This window comes from Sphaerodactylus townsendi, linkage group LG04 (genome assembly GCF_021028975.2).
Source record: "Sphaerodactylus townsendi isolate TG3544 linkage group LG04, MPM_Stown_v2.3, whole genome shotgun sequence".
Classification (NCBI taxonomy): Eukaryota; Metazoa; Chordata; class Lepidosauria; order Squamata; family Sphaerodactylidae; genus Sphaerodactylus; species Sphaerodactylus townsendi.
The window spans coordinates 27,385,729-27,408,386 of NC_059428.1; the positions used below are offsets into that span (position 1 = coordinate 27,385,729).

The 22,658-nt window shown below is 41.5% G+C and overlaps 1 protein-coding gene across 1 annotated transcript in view; it reads right to left on the minus strand.

Moving 5' to 3' along the window:
• Window positions 1-2,435: 2,435 nt before the first annotated feature.
• Window positions 2,436-22,658, minus strand: part of RDX (radixin) — a 40,620-nt gene continuing 20,397 nt past the window's right edge. The window contains exons 4-14 of the mRNA XM_048492936.1: window positions 19,619-19,714; window positions 17,755-18,029; window positions 16,889-16,972; window positions 16,419-16,565; window positions 16,059-16,155; window positions 13,510-13,673; window positions 11,978-12,108; window positions 10,578-10,738; window positions 9,802-9,894; window positions 8,077-8,325; window positions 2,436-4,964 (exon numbers count right to left, since the gene is read on the minus strand). Coding sequence (XP_048348893.1) covers window positions 4,800-4,964; window positions 8,077-8,325; window positions 9,802-9,894; window positions 10,578-10,738; window positions 11,978-12,108; window positions 13,510-13,673; window positions 16,059-16,155; window positions 16,419-16,565; window positions 16,889-16,972; window positions 17,755-18,029; window positions 19,619-19,714 — 1,662 coding nt within the window. The 3' untranslated portion in view covers window positions 2,436-4,799. The remainder of the gene's footprint in view (window positions 4,965-8,076; window positions 8,326-9,801; window positions 9,895-10,577; window positions 10,739-11,977; window positions 12,109-13,509; window positions 13,674-16,058; window positions 16,156-16,418; window positions 16,566-16,888; window positions 16,973-17,754; window positions 18,030-19,618; window positions 19,715-22,658) is intronic.

Genomic DNA, 22,658 nt, shown 5'->3' on the forward strand with positions numbered 1-22,658 from the left:
GCAGGTCATACTAGCACACTGCACAATCACATTTGACTACGTTTAATCACATCAGCTCTGACACTAACCAGGGTCAGCCTTGGTTAGTATTTGGATGGAAGATCGTCATGGAAATCCAGAGTCACAACAAAGAGGCAACGGCAAACCACCTCTGTCCCTTGCCCTGAAAAACCCAAAGCGGTCTCCATAAATCATCTGCAACTTGATGGCATTTCCATCACCACAGTCTGTTTCACAGGATGGTCTTGGAATGGCAAGTGATCTTGTGAAAGTCAGTCCCACACAATAAGACCACGGTATCAATGTGCACTTAGAAGCATAGGTGCTTTGCACTCAACTCATCAGCAGAGTGGGACTTCCCCCAGTGCTCTTTCACCTGCCCATGAAATTCTGATATTGTGGGTGGTCAAGGAACACAGAGTTGGAAGGGGCCACACAGGCCATCTAGTCCAACCTCCTGCTCAATGCCGGATCGCCTAAAGAAACCCTGACCGGCGAGCATCCAGGTGCTGCTTGAGAACTGCCAAAGAAGGGGAGTTTCCCACCTCACTAGGCAGTCAATTCCACTACTGAACTACACGTGCTGTAGAATGTTTTTTTCCTAATATACAGCCAACTTCCAGTACAGCTAGCCTGCGGTCCCAGAATCCAAATCGCTCCTGCTGGTACTCCCAACACAATCCTCAGGACCAGTACAGAGCAGCAAAAGGGGGAGGGTCAGGCTCCAATAAAAATATCATCCTGCTGGTAAAACAGCATGTGTAGACCCAGCCCCTTGGTTTTTTTAAAATATTTATGATGCTACGTGGCAATCAGGCAGGGGTGCTTTTTCAAGGCCTATGTCACACACACGTGGCCACTTTCCTAATCAGATTAACCTTCATTACCAATACGAAAGATTATTCAGACTTACATGAATAACATGTGTTATAACACATACCTTAGAATTCCACTTTGATTCCATGCAACTCCCGTGAGAAGACCTTATGCAGAAAACATGCTGTGACATGAACTGCACCCTTGGAGAAATGAATATGGATCCACCCAGATCTCCACACGTACCAGTTCAAAATGGAAATGTGAAATCCAGTGATGGTCACAATGACAAGTGTTCAGAAGGAGGAGCACAGTAATACAAGATGTCCCTTGGATCCTACATGATGTCTTCCTGACCAACCACCACCACCACCACCACCCCCGCCCCGCAGTGCGGGAAGGCAACTTATGTTACAGAACTTTTCATTTTGGCATAGCAGCAAGGTTTCCTTTCCTCAATCATTCCTCAAAAATTCTGAAACGCTTCTCAGATCTATGCAATCGACACCAAAAATGATCTCTCTGCTATAGCCAGCAGAAACTCCAGAGACGACATTTTTGGCAGTCGAAAGGAAACTGAACACACTTAGTGTTGAAATCCTACTGAGTTTCCAGCCTCTGAATCTTGCCAAGGAACTCAGCACTGAAGGTTTGTCTACTTTACTCTCACAATTACGCTGTTGGGTTTCTTCATCTGAATGACTAGCCCCAAGGTCAACCGGAGTTTTTGATGACTGAGTAGGGATTTGACCCAAGTTCAAAAATCCGGCCACTCTGTATTCCTTCACTAATGAGACAGACCACAGCCACAAAGCCAAAATTACAAATACCTGTATCTCTGCTGAGGGAAAACTTTCTGTTGAGCTGACAGCGTTAATGCTGAGTATCACATGCTCCTCTGACTGGAAGAAACTGAAAATCTAGTTATTCCAATACTCATAACCCAGGTGAGCACAAATGTCAAAATGGCTATGTCATAAAAGCATTTCAGGCATTCTGGATTGCACAGAAACAGGCAGAGAATAGCTTTGAAGTAACAAATGGGGTTACTTTTCATGTGCAACATTAATTCAAATGCATCCATCCCTTGCCCCCTTCCATGAGCAAGAAACCATCCCATTTGTCATTCAAGGAGGTCAGTAACTAAGGTAAGTTTATCCTCCTTAGGGGAAGGCAGGAAAGGTCCAAATGAAAAGGGGAAGGCAGGAAAGGTCCAAATCATTGTAGCAGAAGTTTTGCTCTGTTCTCTGGATCTTGATCTTTGTGTACAGCGATAAACATCTGTGCTGTCTCCATAAACACCTACCCCAAATGAGTACATGATAAAACCCGGTTAGCATGACCAAGATGTGATGAAACCTGTTTATCAAGCATGTGGCAAAAGCAGTGGGAGTACATGCATCTGATTCCTTGTCATGTCATCTCAAGAAGAATCAAGGAAAAGGGCTCACACTGAACGATCCTATGCTGTTTTGGGGTGCTCAGGAGCAAACTTTGGTCCAATTATTTTTAAAGTTTTTGATCCAGTTTTGCTCAACAAATGTAGGATTTTACTACATATTTAAACAACGCTATCAGGAGAAAGATGGGTTAAATAACAACAGTGGACCTCAGAAGAATTAACTGTATTCTCTTTATTGTTAGCCAATGAACGTTATCCAAAATAATAGAGGTTATTGACTGTAGCTTGATTTTTACAACACAAAAAAACATGATGCTAATGGGGAGAAGAGGGAAGAAAGCATGTTGTAAAATTACTTCATCAAGTATTTTCTTGACGTCTCTACATCGTTAAGCGCTCCCCCCCCCCAAAAAAAGCTGGTGATCGACCATTATCACCCCTTTTGTTCACTATGAAAACCTTGTTACAGATGTTTATTTTTTCTCAACTGCTTAGAAAAATCCACACAGCTTTTATAAATGGATTACATCCATTTCAACGCTAACCTATACATTGTAGATTATGAACAGCAGATCTAACTGGCATCCCTCCCCACCCCACTGACAGACTGGCATATCAATGCATGTGCACACTTTTCAGGGAGGAACCAGGAAATACTAGCATAGCGTTGCGCCAGGCATGCTATACTTTTCTAATGCTCTGGGAATCCAGGCCTCATGATTCAGTCCATGAAAACCTCCAATGCATTTAAGACCCATGTTCAACTACTAGTAGCAGATAGTAAGGGGAAACCAAGCAGTGTTTGAATGTGTGCACAGCGTTTGTAGCCCAATCTATTCAAGGTTAGCCAGCTACCATTATCCACAAAATCCAGAATACTTGCGTGTGTACATCATTATATATCCCCCTCTCGTGATGTCCTCCCACTACTCATCTCCCTTCAATTCAGTTCCTCCCCCCTCCAAAAAAAAACCCTCAACAGAACTGTTTATAAGAAACCTGTGCATGAAAATTTAATAAAATGGCAATTTTAATAGGTAAGTGTAAATTTTGAATGCATAATACCAAACAAAAGGTAGCTGAACCATCCTCAGAGAAAGCAGCGCTTCTTTCTCCCAACTGCTAGTTCAAGATCTATGAGATAAGTACATGATTCGATTTCTACAGACGATGCAAAAATCCAAGATTTGTCATTAGTCGTTTCGAGGAGAACTAGATGAGACAAGGACTCACATGTATAATGCACGTTCAATGTTTGCTGAGTGTATGTCGAGTTTGTTCATACCGCTCTTTTGCTGTTGTTCTGCTACAGTCTCCGTAAATCAGGTTTAACAAAAAGGCAGAGAACTGTGCATGCTGTTCCCTCACACCTTCAGAGTTATCACCAAAGGAATGGGAAGGACATGATGTGCAAAGAGGCCCCAAAAAACAAGCATAAGGCAGCACTGTTCCACATACCACCTTCATTAAGAAATGTGTCCCCGAGAAATGCTGGTCTAGCGCAAGGGAATCCAGAAAATATGTTCAAATCCAGCCATTTCATACCCTCCCATTGGATGGTATACCAGTGATAGGTTACATTTTTTGTAAAAAAAAAAAATGTAAAATACACGATGCACAGTTTTACTCAACAAAAAGGCAGCTGAATACTGTCTGAAATCTACGCTCTAGCAAAACCAAAAAAAACCAAGTAAAAAAGAGTAAAAGCGCCTAGATTTGTGTAGCCACTATCCAGGAAGGAACCCGGCTTAACACAGTTATTTCAATATGGTGTTTGAAGGACCGGTCATCATGTATATATAGTGAGGTAGGATTCTGTCCCCATCTCGGGACCGATGTTTTCATATGCTCCCTTGCCAGAAAGGTCCAGGTTTTCCACCTTGCAATTCGCCGGGCTAAGAGAATGCAAGGTGGGGGCACTTAACTGCTCCCTACTTTTATCTGGTTCATTGAAGAATGCAGTAAAAACAGACCTCTTAAGCAGGAGATATTCTACAGATAACGTTCCATTTCTTTTATTATAAAAAAAAAGGTGAGCGAGAGAATGCTGGAACGGCTACCTGCCATCTAGACCTTTGTGAACAAACAGGCAAAGAAAACCATCTATGATGACAGGAGGTGAAACACCAAAGAATTCCACTCGAGAGTTGGGAGGGGAAAAAAACCCTTCTGAAAATATGCAATAAATTCAGCAACGTCAGACTTCTTGCCAACACGCTAAGCTGCAAAGAACATTCCAAAGTGCACCCTTCCAAAACCATGGCCAGTTATAAGCAGAAAGCCGTTGTCTTTTCAAATGATCAATGCTCAGACAACAGCCTCACCCTGCGCTACTCTTTTAGAGGATAAAGAATAAATGATAGGATGTGAGATCATGGAAACAGCGACCACAACCTCACGTCGAGCCAGAAATGACAGGGCTGCCTTAATGTTGAATGACTCATGAAATGCTGCTCAACCACAAACTGGTATAAGTGCTTTGGCAAGGTGGGGGGGTGTTCCTTTCATGAGTGGAAAAGGCCTGGGTTTCTCTGCTGGTGGTTCAAGCTTAACGAAGAACATATATGCAAAATATCAACTCTCACATTGCTTCAAACTCATCAATGCGCTGCTTTGTATTGCCTTGTCTGATCTGTCGCAGAGTCTTGTATTTGTCGCGGCCCGCTTTGACATTCTCAGCGTGAAGGACGTCGTTCTGCGTTTTCTTGGTTTCATCCCTTGCTTGGGCCAACTCAGAGCTCAGGGCCTGTTGAACGAAAAAGAGTTTAGAGATTCACACTTTTGGTCATCGAGCTAGGTTTCATTTGGCATAAGAAGACTGTCCAGCCTAACTCAACCCTGTGCCTTCGTCCCCCAACCAAGCAGCCTGAACATGTACAAAAAAAAATATCAGAATTTGTTCAACGAGAAAAACTAATTCTGATTTCATTATTTCTAGTATTCTTACGATCTGGATGGCAAGGATGCCAGCTGTGATCCAATGCTTACACTGCACTCATAAGGTAGGGTTTTCCCTTCAACCTATATTCCTGGTGGTCTTTGGGGGCAGCCTATCCACCAACATCAGGAAGTAGTTTCTGCCGCCCTGGATGGGAGACAGCTGAAAAACTGAACTATGGTTGCAGGATTATGTATGCAGAACTTCAAGTCAAGGCCCTGGGTCATAAATCAGTGTGCTAAATATGGAGGCCAAACAATATTAAATCAAGCAGGCGTGAAAGACGGTCTCTACCCAAGATTTTCCACCTGCCAACCAAAGGAAGTCACATGGGCAAGGTTAGCAGGAAACTGAAAGCAAGACTTTAAATGGTTAGTTGTAAAATTCTACACACTTCCTATCAACACCTTCAACCAAAGAGCCCACTGGCAACAGAAAGGCCTCTTGAAAGCAGGGAACATTTCAAGTACGAAGTTCAAGGATCTCACTTTCATACACACAATGGTTTGGATTCAATCTCCCAGTTGCACAGCGGCAGATAGGAAGGCGCTCCATAGGGTGATTACTACTGCCCAGAGAATTATTGGATGCCCTCTCCCCTCTCTGGAAGAACTCTATAATTCCCACTGCTTAAAGAAAGTTAAGAATATTCTGAAAGACCCATCTCACCCTGCATACTCTTTTTTTTAAAATATTACCATCTGGCAGACGATGTAGGATCATAAAAACAAGGACAACTAGGCTCAGAGACAGTTTCTGTTCCAGAGCTGTGGCTATGCTGAACTCCATGGTGTCATGTTGACGTGGCTGTGGCTGTGTAGGGATGGTTGGAAGGGGGATTGTGGAAGATGGGGTGTGAGGACTGCAGAAATGTGCATCGGGGATGTTTGTATTTTCGTTGTGAGTGCACAATGACATTAAAGTTTATCTTATCTTATGAACAGAATGGGTTCACAGTAGCCCATCTTTTCAACATTCCTCTTAATGCACCTCCCCCTCAAAAGCCCAATGAACATAAGAGGGGTCTGCTGAGGGGTCTGGGGAAACTGAAGAACTTCGCACCACGAAGCTCATAAAAGACTGAGGTTGTAGTTAAATCTGTTTGGCTATTTTTAAATCACTAACTGAAGGGCCCTTTCCCTGAACATATCATAGACTCGTACAATGCTTAATCGTAAAATGATATTGCCAGGAAGCTTGTATATTGGTTTTGATGTCCTTCCAAAGTAAATGGGACCATTCTATGCATTATTAAAGAGATCAAAGACTTTATAAAGGGAACTTCACAGGACAGCCTACTCCAAGCACTTGAATTAAAAGGCAAACTTCATTTCAGCCTCAGTTAAACAGTTTGATGTTGAAGAGTCAAGCGGAACAAAAGCAAGATTTGAATACGTCACCCCCTCTGCCTTACACTAGTCAGACCAATGCAAAGTATTGTCCATTCTGACCAGCAGTGGCTGAAGAGATGCCCAGGACTGAACCAGAGATGTTCAGCTTGCAAAGCCAGGACTCTATCACAAAGTCACAGCACCTTCCCACTGTAGCAATTTTTTTTTAATTGGAAAAATTAAGCTACTGTCCCCTGAATTACCTGTGTTGCTACATAAATGAATAAATGCCATACTAGTTCGACAGAGTAGCAGTGGCATAGCAGTGTACTCTAATCTGGAGAACGGGGTTTGATTCCCTGCTCTGCCACTTGAACTGTGGAGGCTTATCTGGGGAACTAGCTTGTGCACTCCAACGCTCACCAGCTGGGTGACCTTGGGCGAGTCACAGTTCTTTGGAGCTCTCTCAGCCCCACTTACCCTGCAGGTGTTTGTTGGGGGGGGGGGGGGGGAGAGGGAAAGGAGACTGTAAGCCCCTTTGAGTTTCCTTACAGGAGAGAAAGGAGGGGTATAAATCCAAAGTCGTCATCTTCTATACTCAGAGCATTTTTCTTTGACAAACAGTTACCACTCATGTTATTAAATTAAATAGCTTGGGAACTGCACAGGTAAGAAAACGAATCAAACTGCCATCCCATTAATACTTTGTTTATCCACATACTTCTTAAAACAACAAATTACTTCATTTTGAATGTGTGAAAAGTATGAAATACAGATTTCTTCGAAACAACACGCACTATGGACACAAACCAGTGAACTGCATGAATAGCCCTGAGCATCCAGCCAGAACGTCCACCCCCCTCTCAGAGACCGTGAAAGGTTTGGCAACAGCTAGGGCTGATCATTCAGTAAATCTGAATGACAGACACACACACCCCCCCCCCCAAAAAAAGCCATACATTTCAGCTTTTTCAGCAGCCTGAGGGATTGGGAGGTTGTTGATCCCACCCTGATCTCCACCAGCAACCCTCCCTCTCCGCTTGCCAAGTCAGTTCCAACTGTGCCAGCGGGGGTGGGGCTCCACACATCTGAATGCCGGGGTCAGCTGATCCCTGCAAACAACTGTGCAGGGCTTGTATTTTTCGGGTTCAGCTCTAAAAACTCAAAGATACTCAGGGAAGCCGAAAAAGCTGATCCAGGGTATTGGTTTTTTAGGCTTTCCTGAAAATGTTTAGGACTTTTAAAGTTGAACCCGAAAATTTCCGAAAAAAAGCTGCTCAGGCCTAGCTATAGCTTTCTGCTGCTGTTTTACTATCTCGACTGTTTTACTTCTTTCCTTTCTAGCTAATTGTTTTACCTATTAAAATGATGCAAACAACCTTGTAAGCTTTTAACTGAGTGATCCAGCCGTAACTATCCCAAACATATGAGCAGGTTTGTAAGTATCAAGAACAGTTTGTCATACATTAGGGAGAGAGCTACAGCCCCGAGAAAGGAGCGGAACTTTTGTAAGCATGCTTAAATGTATGTAACAAAGCTGTCCCATTTGAGTCAATGGCACAAGTCCCGTCTAAAAAAACCTCCGTTACCTGGAGCTGTTTCTTAACACGTTCGTTCTTCTGTGTCTCTGTTACTCGCTCTTCCTCACTCCTGTGGTTTTCAACCCCTTCGGAAGCCAGTTCGGCGCTAGCTTCAGCGTTATTCTCATCCTGTTCGTCGTGTTCGTTCTCCGTAGGAGGAACAACTGGTGGGGGTGGGGGTGGCGGTGGGGGAGGAGCAGACATCACCGTCTTCAGTTCTTCTTTGGTCTTTTCCAAATCTTCTTGGGCTGCAAAAGCCTAAAAGGGCGAGAAAGATTCCTTAAAGGCCACAAACTACCCTATGCTTGCATGTGGAAAGAGTCAGAGCCAAACTAGACAATACCAAGCCTGCCATGCGGATGTGAAACAAAACTTGACTGAAGAAGCTTGCTGGTTCCAGTTTTACCTCAGCAGTAAAACTGCTGAGCAGCAGGAGCAGCAGTGGTGTAGTGGTTAAGAGCAGGTGCACTCTAATCTGGAGGAATCGGGTTTGATTCCCTGCTTTGCCGCTTGAGCTGTGGAGGCTTATCTGGGGAATTCAGATTAGCCTGTGCACTCCCACACACGGCAGCTTTTCTGAGCTCTCTCAGCCCCACCCACCTCACAGGGTGTTTGTTGTGGAAGGGGGGAAGGGAAAGGAGATTGTAAGCCCCTTTGAGTCTCCTTACAGGAGAAAGGTGGGGTATGAATCCAAACAACTACTACTACTACTACTACTACTACTACTACTACTGATTTGTAAGAGAAGTTACTTGATGCCTCCAAAGTAGATCAGTAGCTTAAGCATCCCTGCACCCAAGCCAGCTCGGCATGGAAATACAGGGCACAAAACACTTATAAGCCACCACCTACCCTACTGCATGACTGGGCAACATAAATGCTTTTAAAGGAGTTGGCGGCTTTTGCTATATGCAATCAAGAAATATAGCCCATGTTTAGCCTGAAATTTAGGGAGAGACATCAGCGTAAGCAACCCCTTGGGCACAGGTACATTTACTAAGACATTTATAAGCCCCTACACCAGTGGTTCTCAACCTGGGAGTCAGGATCCCTTTGGGGGTCGAACGACCCTTTCACAGAGGTCGCCTAAGACTCTCTGCATCAGTGTTCTCCATCTGTAAAATGGATAAATGTTAGGGTTGGGGGTCACCACAGCATGAGGAACTGTATTAAAGGGCCACGGCATTAGGAAGGTTGAGAACCACTGCCCTACCCAAACTGACAGAAACCAATTTAGCACCACAGTCGGGCCCAGGATGCAGTAATATTTTATACCTGGTAAGAGGGGAAAGGAACCTCTGGCTAACACATTCTCACCACCCTAATTCTTTAAACTAGAAAATCGCATATGGCCTGCTGGTTTATCTGCGCCTGGCATCTCCTGAAACCCAGGAAATCCAGACCCTGACTGAAAAGAAGGTATGTACAATATACTCAAAGGGATCCTTGCTATGGCAAATGGATACTGCAAGGGCAGGGCAACGTACAAGGCAAGCTGACAGTACAATCCTAAGCAGCTTCTAAGCCTAGTGGTTAGGAGTCCACTGCCAGTCTGTCTCCCATCTCAAAACAAGAAACACAGGCAGGACTCCATAATGCTATAAATTATTTTCACCCAACAAAACCAGAATGTGACAACTATGCTTTTGAGTGGGGGGGGGGGGGCAGCCTTGGCATGACTGTCAGAATGGCTTTCATTTCACCACTCCCTGTTTTACGACGCAGAAGAATTACTTTGTGCTGCCATTCTGAAGCTTCTTCTTCCTTCTTCTTCTTGGCCTCTTCCAAAAGTGCAATCTTTGCAGTGAATTCGGCAAGTTCTGCTGCCTAAAAGAGACAAATGAAAGTTATCCACTGACGGTTCTGCAGTGTTTTTCCTGGAAATTTCACTGAATCTGTTGTAAGAAAGCGTTACTGGAGAAAGTTTACAGAATAAATCTCTCCCCTTGCAGTGTCCTCCCAAAAGCTGTTCGTGAGGTTCAGAGGTGATACTCTGGCTTGTTCCAAGAGGGAAGAAAGGGGAAATCTGATGTGAGCTCTTCCTCAGAACTTCCAGGTACTGGTTGTGAACTTTACAGCCCTTCACAACCTAAGATCTACATATTTGAAGGACCATCTTCTTCTATATCTGCACTGGCATTGACCAGAGCCCAAACCTTTCCCATTATGGCTCTGATTCTACAGAATGGGGCTACTGAGAAGGCAAGGCAGCAGCCTCTTTGGAGAACTTCAGGAGGCCCTGCAAGGCATCCCTATTTGTCAGGGCTTTTGAAAGAGTTTGGATCAGCAGGCATCTTTTTGGGAGGTGAGAAGATTTGGGTTTTGTCAATTATTTTTGGCTTTAAACTGAAAATGTTATTGTAGGCCACTTGGACCATGAGGAAAATGCGGGGTACAAATACTCAAATAAAAGATAAAGGTACCTTGCTCCTCTCAGCTTTATCAGGGTTTGAACAAGGATTCCTAGGAAACATATTCCTTCACAAATCAGTTGATTGGTTGCTTCTTACCAGCTGCTCCTGATTCTTCATCTGGTCTGCAGCCTGTTTTGCAAGAGTAGCTTTAGCCTCTTCGGCTGCTCTGCGGTCCTTTTCCAAGCGCTCTGCTTCCTCTTTCGCTTTCTTGCGTTCCTGATCCAGCTCCAGAGCCCTCCTCGTCTGTTCTTCCAATTCTGCGCAAAGGACCAGATACTTCACTTGCAAGGTCAGATTTGATCACCAAATACTACCTATCCATGCTAGGTGTTAGGTCAAGATGTAAACCTAAAGACTGTCAAGATGACAATGTCATATCTTAAGAAGCAAGAGCAGTTGTAAGTATAACTTTCAACAGAGAACCAATTTTCTCCGTACTGCAACTCAAACATCAGTCAAATTATAATCAAACACCAATTTTACACGCAGCATTGAGCTAGCACAGTGGTTTCTCCAATCACTTTGTTTGCAGATATGTTTGCAAATATTGTTTGCCAAAATGTTTTTCAACGTCTTTAAAAACTGTTCAACTTCTTGGAGCTCAGCTCTCAAAAGGAATTTGCATTTGTGCAAAACCACCAGCGATCGCATGAATCAGAAGAAGCGGACAAGGCAACTGTTGGTAAAGAAGTGAAAAGAAAGCCAAAGACAGACTACAAGGAGAAAATGGAAACTGCCTCTCTTCTTGGACACGTCCCACTAATTACACTGCTGGAAAGAAACTTTAAAAGGTTGTCAGTATAACAACTGGGAATTTTAGGAACCTGGAGTTCTTCTATTTAAAGTAGTTTTAACCTAGGTGTGGTTTAACCTAGCTGGACTGTATCTAAAGTGGCATTCTGCAAGCAGACAGCATTTTCCGTTCCTGAAAGAACTGTGCGATACCACATGCAGGGGGGACACAGGTATTCTTCTGCTTGCGTCTTCTTGTAAATTAGCATGAGAACCATTATAGAGCTTGCCAATCACCACCCTGCAACTCTTCCAGAAGTATTTGTGGGAAAAGAGCTTGCACGTGTTTTCCCTCTGCCCACAGTTCTCTGAAGTTAACCCTGAAGCTGGTGCCAAAGTATTCATGGACACTATTTTTACTTATAAGCATTCAATTTTGAACAAAACTGCTTATTTATTTCAGTCACAGCCCATCTTTCTCTCAGAGACTCAAGACAGAGTATAGAATTAACACAAAATGTGGTCATATTCCACTCTCAGAATGAAGATTAGGTATCGAATCAAGTTGTCCACACACCATTCATATCTTATGCAAATGGGCAAAGTTTGCCATTAGAAAAAGTGCAACACTTTAATTCATGAGTTTTTTTTAGCAATTAGTAGTGAACCTTCCAATATTATAACTAGATAGCAATGATCTTGCTTTCTAGAAAAAATACAATTTTAAAAAATATTGTTTTAAAAAGGAAGATTTAAGAGCTCACCTTTTTGGGCCTTCATCGTCTGTTCTTCAATTTGTCTTAGCCGCTCAATCAGTTCATCCTTTTCACGTTCTATTCTTTCCTTCTCTTTTTCTGCTATTTCCCTTTTCTTTTTCTCATTCTCCAGCTGAGCTCTAAATCAATGAAATACAGAATATAAGCAGACGAACAGAACCTTGGATACTCACTGTGAGGGTTCCTTCTGTTCTGAGGTAAGCAGGGCATCTTGAATCTGGGCTATTCCCATTGGCTGCTCAGGGAGGCAGGGCTAACTAGCGCTAGGAATTCCTGTGCAAGAGACAGGAAATGACTGCTTATCCCTGCCTCCCTGAACAGCCAGCTGGAATATCCCTTCTCCACAGAGCGAGAACAAAGGAATACTCATCTCATTGGTTGTGGGGGGTTTTCCGGGCTGTGTGGCCGTGGTTTGGTGGATCTCGTTCCGAACGTTTCGCCTGCATCCGTGGATGCCAGCCACAGATACAGACGAAACATTAGGAACAAGATCCACCAGACCACGGCCACACAGCCTGGAAAACCCACCACAACCAGTTGAATCAGGCCATGAAAGCCTTCGACAATACACTGATACTCATCTCAATTTAATGTCCATTGTAACCAGGTTCATTCAAGGAGATAACATTAAAGTTATACCCTAGGTCTTTAAAGTTCAACTGGTAGGATTATTGCAGAAAGAAACAAGTTAAACAATAAAAGGGTTGGCCTGCAAGGAATCACAGAAGGAACAAAATATTGAAAACACGGTCACTCCAGAATCCCCCCTTCAAGATCATTACGTATCTCAGGGGCTTGAGACAGCTTGTTCCCCTTCTCCACTACTCATTTTGCCTGTAAGTAACTCTCAACACTGCATGCCTCCTACAGAATTATCAAGTAACATCAAGTTATTGTTTGTCTCCTACAAAGTGCCAATGTTAGGTGTCCAGAACAACTCCTTTCCCTAAGCAAGATTTTCTTCTCAGGTAGCAGAACCAGAGCGGTATAACCTAACCAATGCTTTCTGCATGGATTCCACAACAAAGTATCTTCAATATTCCAATCTTTTCTCTGTCTTTTGCTTTTAGTATTACCTTTCAAAAGTAGAGAAAAGATCTACAGTACGGGCATGGTAGTTAAACAAGTTTTCTGTAAGCCAAGTTGGAAGTCTTCTATTTTATACATTTGTTTCAAGTTATAAAAATTGCCTTTATGTTGTGGAACCTATATAATATATTGTTGAATTAATAAAGATTTAATTTTTTAAAAACTCCAGTCCTGGCATATTACAAACATATAATTTCATGTTTGGATAATAAAATAAACAATTTAACATGTCACTTTTTTGTGACATTTAACATTTTGTGGCTCCACCCATCATGCTGTATCAGAATTGAGACTACAGCCTCAAAAAGGTTGGGGACTCCTGCATTAAGCACACTTAATATTCATATGTGCTAGGCTATTTCACATTGGCACAGCTGTGTAGCAAGTCCTAAATGTCACGGGGAATTTATAAATAATTGTCTGTATCATACCTCTCCATCTGTTTTTGATGTTTCTCTTCTCTGGCCTGGGCCTTCATTTGTTGAACTTCAATTGTATCTGGCTTTCTCCTTCTCATGTATAACTCATGGTTTCCCATACACAATGCCAATATTCGCTTATTTATTCTCAGACGTGGTGCATAAAACACAAAGTCCTAAAGAAATGAAAAAACTTGAAATCTCCCTTACTTTCAGATACATACACTTAAGAGCAAAATAAGATGCAAGCCGTCTTTAATACAAATCTTGATTTAGTTTCCCTAACTACCAACTGATGAAGAGGATGTTGGGACTACTCAGAGGAATTAGCTGCTCCAAACACAATAAAAGTGATCTAGTCAGCAATGTATATTTGAACTTTTAAGATGCTTTAGATAAAGATTCTCTGAGTAAAACTGCTCTGAGTAAAACTGAGTCATGGCATTTGGAGAAGGTTATTACCAGAACAGAGACGGGGAACAAGTAGACAGCCCTCACAATGAAAGGAAACAGCAGAGCTCCACAAAGAACTTTTTAAAAAGCTTATTCAGAAATTTTCTGGAAGTAGGAGTGATCAGTAAAAAAAGCACGCAGGGGATGCCAAAATTATGTACAATGATGATGATGAAATCCACAGCAGACTGGGAAAAGCTCCAAAAAAATGATCTTTGTGAATTAGGTGACCGTGCAATGGAATGCAAGATGAGTTCCAAGGAAACTGGAAAAGTGACTACACTAAAGACACACACACACACCCCGCAAACACACAACTTAAAAATATACTGCTGATGTCCAACACATTTTTTTCCTCTCCCTGTCTATAATCCAAGCAACTAGACCAGCGGTTCTCAACCTGTGGGTCGCCTAAGACCATCGGAAAACGGTCTTTTTATATTTTATATATACCAATTTAGGGGTCACCACAACATGAGGAACTGTATTAAAGAGTTGTGGCATTAGGAAGGTTGAGAACCACTGAACTAGACAGACGAGCAACCAGTTTGGGAGACACATCTAGCTTACAAAATTCACCACCACAAGACAATGGCTGTCAAATGGATTCTCCATTGTCAGAGGCAGTATTTCTATCATTAGCCAGCTGTCTGGAGCAAAATCGGGACATCATCTGATTCCATCTACAGTTGGGATCAGAATTCAAAGGCGGCATCTTTCTCTCTTTTTCCTTACCAAAACTACTCACAAAGATGAGGGGGGCACTCAGGAATGGCATGGGACAAGGCATGTGGGGCTGCAGCTAGGGAGATAAACTGATGCAAATTCCAACCCCCCAACACAGACACTTGTTCAAATGAGATTTTGAACAAAGGCTAGTTTCCTCTTTTCACTGCCATGCATCTCAGTTTGAGGGTTCCCCTGACCTACAGGAGAAAAAATATGGGAGGGTGCTAGAGGGCCCCGATGGGAAGGGGGACAGCAGTAGAGATACATTCAAATTCCATGCCATCTGCATGCCTTAAAATCTGAACGATGATGCTGGACTAGGTAAACCTTGGTCTGGTGAAACAAAAACCCATGTTCTTATGTCAAGGCCAAATCCAGCTCATTCACAATTTGTGCATGCACAAGCAGGGAGTAAAGCGAATATTTCTTGTTTTGATTTGTACATAAAATGCCTAATTCAAAGGAAAGTAGACAACAGTAGAAATTAGTAAAAAATGGAAAGAAGTTATTTGATATCCAAAATCCCTTTCTAGCCCTACCCTGAAAGAAGCAGGAAAGTTAAAAGAGAAATTGCACATATTCAGAAAATCCATATGCCCCGTCTCCGGAGACTTGCTCAAGATGGCTTACAAAGAAAAGCCATACAAAAAAATCTAAGAGCAGTATAACATTGACATGAAAGCCCAGCTATAAAACATTTAGTAGCCTAAAGCACACACAGAAGAACCCTCAGGCTACAGCAGGCCATACAAACAATGACAGAAAGACAGACCCTTCAGTCAAAAGCCTGGGTAAACCTTTAGCCTAAAGGAGAGTAAGGTAAATGCCAGGGAGGAATTTCAAAGCAGAGGTCTTACAAGCCACCTCACCTCTGCCGACAGAAATTGTTAAGCTGACATAAATTTGACAGTATGTGAGGAAGAAGTTCTTCCTTGTATGATACAATGTCTCATAGAACCATAGATTTGCAAGAGACCACAAGGGCCATCCAGTCTCACCCGCTGCCATGAAATCAAAGCACCTTTGACAGATGGCCATCCAGCCTGTTTAAAAACCTCTAAAGAAGCAGACTCCACCACACTCAAAGACAGCGTATTCCATTGTTGAACAGCCTCTACTGTCACAAAGTCCTTCCTAATGTTTAGATGGAATCTGTTTTCCTGCACCTTGAATCGATTACTCCTTGTCCTAATCTCTGGAGCAGAAGAAAATAAGCTTGCTCCCTCTTCAACGAGACATCTCTTCAAATATTTAAAAAACAGCTATCATGATCTTCACTTCTCCAGACTAATTTAACAATAAAACACTTAAAATAACCAAAGAGAAAAACATAATAGTCCATGCTTCAGAAAAACAAGAAACTATAAATAATTACTTACAGGGGCCTTTTTGTCAATGGGCTTTATCACAAACTTTTTGTCATTAAATGAAATATTTCTTATTTCACTCCAGGGAAAGCCGATCTTGGGAGTCAACCTTTAGTAAGAAAGAATCCTTAGTAAAAGGACAAACGTTTTAGTTTAATAACCCAAGAAATACAAACCTAGGATCAACGATGGATGGAACAGAAGGCCATCCAGTTTAGTTTATTGCTCTTGAAAAAGCAGGACCCCCTACCCACATAAAGCTCAGCTCCTCTCAGAACACATTCTAGATCAGATATACATCTCCTTATTAACATGTTCTTTATTAAGAAGCGCATTCTCTGAACAGCAGAGCACTGCAATATTAATACTTACTTGTCATCATGTTCATAAATATTCAAGCCCAAAGCATCAACACCAAGCCATAATTCAGTTCCCTTTTTGTTCTTTATTTCAAAATAGTTGACGCCATACATTTCCAAGTCTTGTGCAATCTTGAGATACTCCATCATGGAATCTTCCCTGATCAATGGAAAGAATTAAGTTACACAGAGCCGCATTTTATCTTTACAGGAAAGGCAGAAGTGGTACCATTGTGAACCCAACCCAGCAAAGGTAAGCCATTAAAATAAATTGATATGTTGGCACCCATAGAACTTAAAGCCATTAATCAGAAACAATAATAAATGGATTACAAATAACCTCCTATTCAGGAATGAATGCAAATGGATTTCATTTTGGGGTAATAATTTACATGCCAACAAGTACCACCGTGTCTGCTTAATAAATCCCAAACATGGGTCAATTTCCCATAAGGAGGAGTATATCTATGACCAGGAAGTTACCTTAACATCCCTCTGTGTTCTTCATGCCAGTTCTGTATTCTTTCTTCCCACTGCTCTTTTGTTAATTTGTGCTGTTCCAAAACACTGTCAAAATAAAGGATCGCTTTTAAGGAATGTATTTTTTTATTTGGGGTTTTTTTTTTGCAAAAACTACACAGCCAATTTAGGGCTAGAACTAAAAAAAAGAATATCATACAAGATCCTGAACAACTTCCCTCAATGTATTTAGCTCACTAATATAATTCTGCATATGGCACTGGTCTACACCCACAGGAATTTTTTCCAGCCGTCTCTCCATTGAAAAAGGGATGTTAGTCTAGTTTGAAAGGGATGTTAGTCTAGTTTGAAAGCTTTATTAATGCTGTGTGGAAGGCTTGCATGTTTTTAAATTGGCGGGTGGCTGACAGCAAACCATTTAAATTCAAGCATGCCTTGTGCTTATATTCTATGCTCACCCAGTATTTTTAGTTATGGCAATACGTCAGTTCAAAGTTCATCGCTAGATTATTTAAAACATGGCGTTATTGCAGCTGACATGGATATGAGAAATCTGTTTTCTATGATAGATGTTAGAAATGAAGTCGATTTACCTCATTACCCGTGTACTGCGCTACTCAAATAATTACCTGACAACCGTAACATTCAAAGACTCCTTTAGAAGTCATGCAAACACAACTGCATGTTTACCATCTACTGAACTAAATTTAATATGCAGGCTATTTTACCGTTAAGCCTAAGGAGCTAATGGTTCTGCCTTTTCTTGGCTTAACTGCCAATACTGGTGAGCAGGGCCTCTCCTGGCTGAGCTGAACTAGTGCACTTGACAAAGTTTGCCAGGCTTATGACGTGGCATAAAAGTTTCTTACCGCTGGGGAAGAAGTCTGTCATTTGCCAAATATCCCAGTTTATGTATCTCCTTGTTGTAATCGCCATACTTTGCTTGAACAGCATAAGAAGCTAACAGCACTGCAGTTTCTGGTGGACAATAGATTTCATCATTTAAGATGGCTTCTTTGACTTGCAGAAAAAAGAGTCTCTGGGTTATTTCTTGAATCAACTCTTCAGAAACATCCTCAGGAAAAAACTTTGACCTGAACTTGAACTGAAGGGGATTTTCTTTCCGTACGTCTTGCTGGGTTACCTATGATGGAGTTTTTAGAGGGGGGTACAGAACATCAGAGTTTCAGGGAAAGCAATCTAATCACAGGTTGCTATATACTGTAATTCAACTCTCTAAAGCCCAACACTGAAGGACTTGTGATTCACACAGACATCTAAATAATTGATTGCAAATTAGGAAAACATGACAGCTTTCAGAGGCTACATAAAACCATTTAAAGACCTCATTGTATTGCTTGTGTTACTCCAATTTTCACTATATAAATTCAGTTCTGAAACATTTCTACATACAACAGAATGATTTAGCAAAAATAAATCAAACTTTCAGCCACAGGGACACAAAATTGGGAGCTAAAACTTAGACATATCCCATGGGGGGGGAGGGGGGGGAGTTACTGTTGAATGGTTTTTCCAAACATTTCCAAAGTTACCGAGCACTGCACAGGTTGGAATTCCCAAATGAAGTGAATGTGCTGAGGGCTAAAAATTATTCTCAGTTATTTACATAACGCCAAGCTGCTTCAGAGCATTTTGAAGAAGCGGGGTTTAAACGTTAAATACTGTATAAAAAGGTAAATATTCAATCAGTATCAAAATGTTTTGCAACAACACAGACAGGGATAGCTGCAGTTAAGTCTCCAGTAACACGCTTTTTTACTAAGGCCAAACTCTTCCCCTAACCTCCTCCCTTTTTTCTGTGACCCCTCACTGAATCCTCAAAATGGTAACAAGTAAAACAAAGCCGACTGGAATACTTGGACAGAGCGTGGCATTCCTTCTCTGTTCTGACAGAGCGCCTGTTCAGACACTACTGGCCATCTCTGCCCACAGGGAGAGATTAGAAACAAGCTTTGAGTTCTGTTCCTCATTCCTTTCATGGCAAAGACCCAGGCTGAATCAAACCAGAGTCAGACCACAGAATTTCCAATCACCCGGAAAGGTTAAATCAATTTGGTGATGGAACAGATCAAATCCCCTTCCTAATATTTCCTGAAGGATAATCCCAGGGTTGGTGTGGCATATAAGACCGGGAAGAAAAGATCAGTCAAGGTCTAAGGAAAGATCACATCCACCTTCACGAAGAGCGATCACATACTGCACAGTAAAAATATTACTAGGATAATGTTTTCACTTTTTTTAAAAAAAGGAAAAGCCTCAAAATTTAAATTTCTTTTCCATAAAAATGAGATTGCTACTTCTGTCTTTCAAGAAAAGAATTTAAGGATTGGGATTGCTAAACTTAAACATGTATTAAACAACTCAGAACAGGGTTTCTTCATAGTTATTCAACATAACTTTTTTAAAAAACCATAGTACCTGATCTGATAGTTAATCCTAGTAATGGCCTTCAGAATGTTTAACAACCTTACAATTAAAATGTTTAGCTCCAAGGAAAAAGACACGGGAAAAGTAATTCTGAAAAGAGGATCAGGCAAATTGGTGGACAAGTTTAATGCACCCAGCAACAACATTCTTCCATGAGAAAGTTACAACAATGTATATTTCATCTCTGACAAAAGAGTAATTGTTGTAGATCACACATCATGTGTATTGTTAAACCTACAGACTAAATGAACTATTTTTGACTTAATTTTTTTGTAAGAACATTACCTTTTTATTCAACTTTAACCAAGTTGAGTATCCTTTGCTGTCCACATACTGCAGTCCAAAAAACCAGACTTCACGAAGGCCAACTGTTTTTACAACCTTCAAAAGAATTTTATTGTTAGCATCCTATAAAACTTCCATAATTAAGGCATAGTTTGTTGTTACAGGAGGGGTGGGGGGGCTTATTTAATTAAATTTTTGTTTACAAAATTCATACCTACCTTTCTGCCTCCATTAGGGTTACCAAGGCAGCTGACAAATTAAAACATATGTAACAAAAGCTCATCTTAAAAACCATTAAAACCAAACAAGAACACATCTTTAAAACCTACTGGTTAAGAACCAAACTGCAGCTACAAGAAGCAACATGTAATAATGTACAGCATGTTTTGCCACTGTCTTTTAGGAATCCTTCACTAATGTCTGTCCTGACCTGGATAGCCCAGCATGTCTGACCTGGTCACATCTCAGGTGCTAAGGATTGATCCAAGCAAGCATTTGGACAGGAGACCGCCAAGGAACACCAGGGTTGTGATGCAGAGGCAGGCAATGGCAAATCACCTCTGAATGTCCCCTGCCTGGGAGCCAACAAAAGTCAGATGTGACTTGATGGCAAAAAAAAATAATCATCCTAATGTCTAAAGCAGGTGACTGGCACTTGTGCATGTGGAAAGCTGTAGGAAGGTTATGTTCTGCTGAAACGCTAACAGTGTAATCCTAAACAAAATTATACCCTTCTAATTCAATTGAAGTGATTGCGTTTAGAAGAGCATAATTCTGTTTAGGACTGTACATTCTGCAAATATGGAATAGTTTAAAATGGGACAATAGCATTTATATGGAACAGCTGAGTCTAGATTTTTTTAAGTGTAGGACCATACATAAAAATACTACTGAACCCAAATGGAATTGAATATATAATTGCAAATTTTAATCTCAAAACAGGAACAAACCAGAGCACCCACGAGCAGTTTATATATGTAAAAAACACACAGCACTTTAATGATTGTGATATTTTATGACGGATCCAATGTATCAAAGTTAATATGTATGGACTGTATTTCACATCATAAGAAAACTGTAACAGCTCATTTTAAATTACTGTATGCTATGGCTCCTTAAGTGATGAGGGCAATTTCAAGTGTCACAGAAAGCTGACAAAGTTGGTTAAAGACCCCATGAAACAAGAATTCTGTCGAGACTGACCCCTGACCTTGTTCTCCTGTCTCTCAAGTTGGGCACCATGTGCGCCTGGATTGGAAGCAGTTTGGTTCTTACGTTTTGGCGTACCACGTGATTAACGTACTGCGTCTCTAGATCAGGGGTGGGGAACCTTTTTTCTGTTAAGGGCCATTTGGATATTTATAACCTCATTAGCGGGTCATGCAAAATTATCAGCTTAAAAATCAGCCTGCTATATTTGGTCAAACGTTTAATTAACTCACCCCTAATGTGATGGCCGGAACTGCTTCTCTTTGGCGAGGTGTGTGATGTTAACTGGTTTTGATGATGTTGCTACTTGCAACTGCTTTTCCGGGTTTGAATTTCAAGTCCCACCTGTGGTTCCCTTGGCAGGGCCAGACCAAATGACCTCACAGGCCTTATACTGCCCGCGGACCGGACGTTCCCCACCCCTGCTCTAGATGGTGGTGATTGCATATGAATTACTTGGCGGCATCGCTGACTACGACATGTATATATTTCCCAGTGTTATTTAATACCCAACTGCTTGTGGACGCTCTGGTTTGTTCCTGTCTGAGATTAAAACTTGCAATTCTATATTCATTTCCATTTGGGTTTAGTGGTATTTTTGTATACGGTTTGTTCTGCAACTTGAACCCTCCATTTGTGTGCTGAAATTGGACCTAAGGTCCAAAATTTGGAAAGACATTTCTATAGGACTACCTGGATTTCACCACCATAATCAGCCTTTCTCTTGCTGTAACGTTAAAGCTTCCAATGGTAAGAAGGCAGATTTTAAAGCTAAAGCAGAATGCAGGATTATTTGTATTTGTAGTACATGATTTCTAATTTTCCTTACATCTGATAATTTTTTTTTCTTAATAAAACCCCAGAATACTTATTTAGCATTTATTCTGGGGAAAAAAGTTTCTGGTTAGAAAGTATTTTTTTCCTTTTCAAAAATCTTTTTGACTACCTATATTTATGAAGTGGTCATTGATGAGGAATGCACTGAGCAATTAGTACTTTTCTGAGAGTTAAGCAGGACCGGGGGGGGGGGGGGGGGGGGGGGGTCGGTCAATGACACTAAAGACAGTTGAAAGTTGGTACAAAGTTTACTGCTTCTTAAAGGCAGGTTTTCCCAAGTACACACAAAGGGGCAAAACAGCCCCAACCATACCTATGGTCTCACCACAAGCTCCTGTTCCTTTGGCAAGTGAAGAGGGAAGTTGAATGGAGATACTGGAGGCACATATAGGCCTCTCTTTCTCTAAAATGACCCAGCATCACAAATGTCTGTGCCGAGGGAGGGGGGCAGAGAAAGAACACAAGGCTCCCTCTGTGCACTGTCACTGTGCCAATGATGGAGTGGATTCAGCCCCTAGAGTTCTGCTGCTAAAGATTTTGAATGATGTAAATGAAACTCAAGTAGTTATTAAAAGGTCTCTGTTCAAAACCAGGGAATATAGCATTCAGAGAACAAGCCTGAAGCTGCCAAAAATCTTTAGAAGGAAGTGTAAGGTAAGATTAACTCGGGGTCAATGAAACAGAAGAAATGTTGTATTTCAAGTGTGAAGTTCAATCTCTCCAGCAACAAAGATAGCAGAGCTCTAAAATAGATCCTCAGCACAGCTCACTCTTCAAGTCTGTCAGGATATTAGATGAGAATATAAATGCTCATTTTCGACACCTCTAAATATGCATTTATGCAACAAGTTTCTAAATCTAAGACGAGAGCATTTCACAGGAAGGTTTTCTCAAAGACAGACCTAGAACAACAAGCTTAAATGGAGTTTTGGTCTGAGAATGAGACAAATCAGGAAGATTTCAAGCTGTTTGAAAAAAGAGCATGAAGAAGATG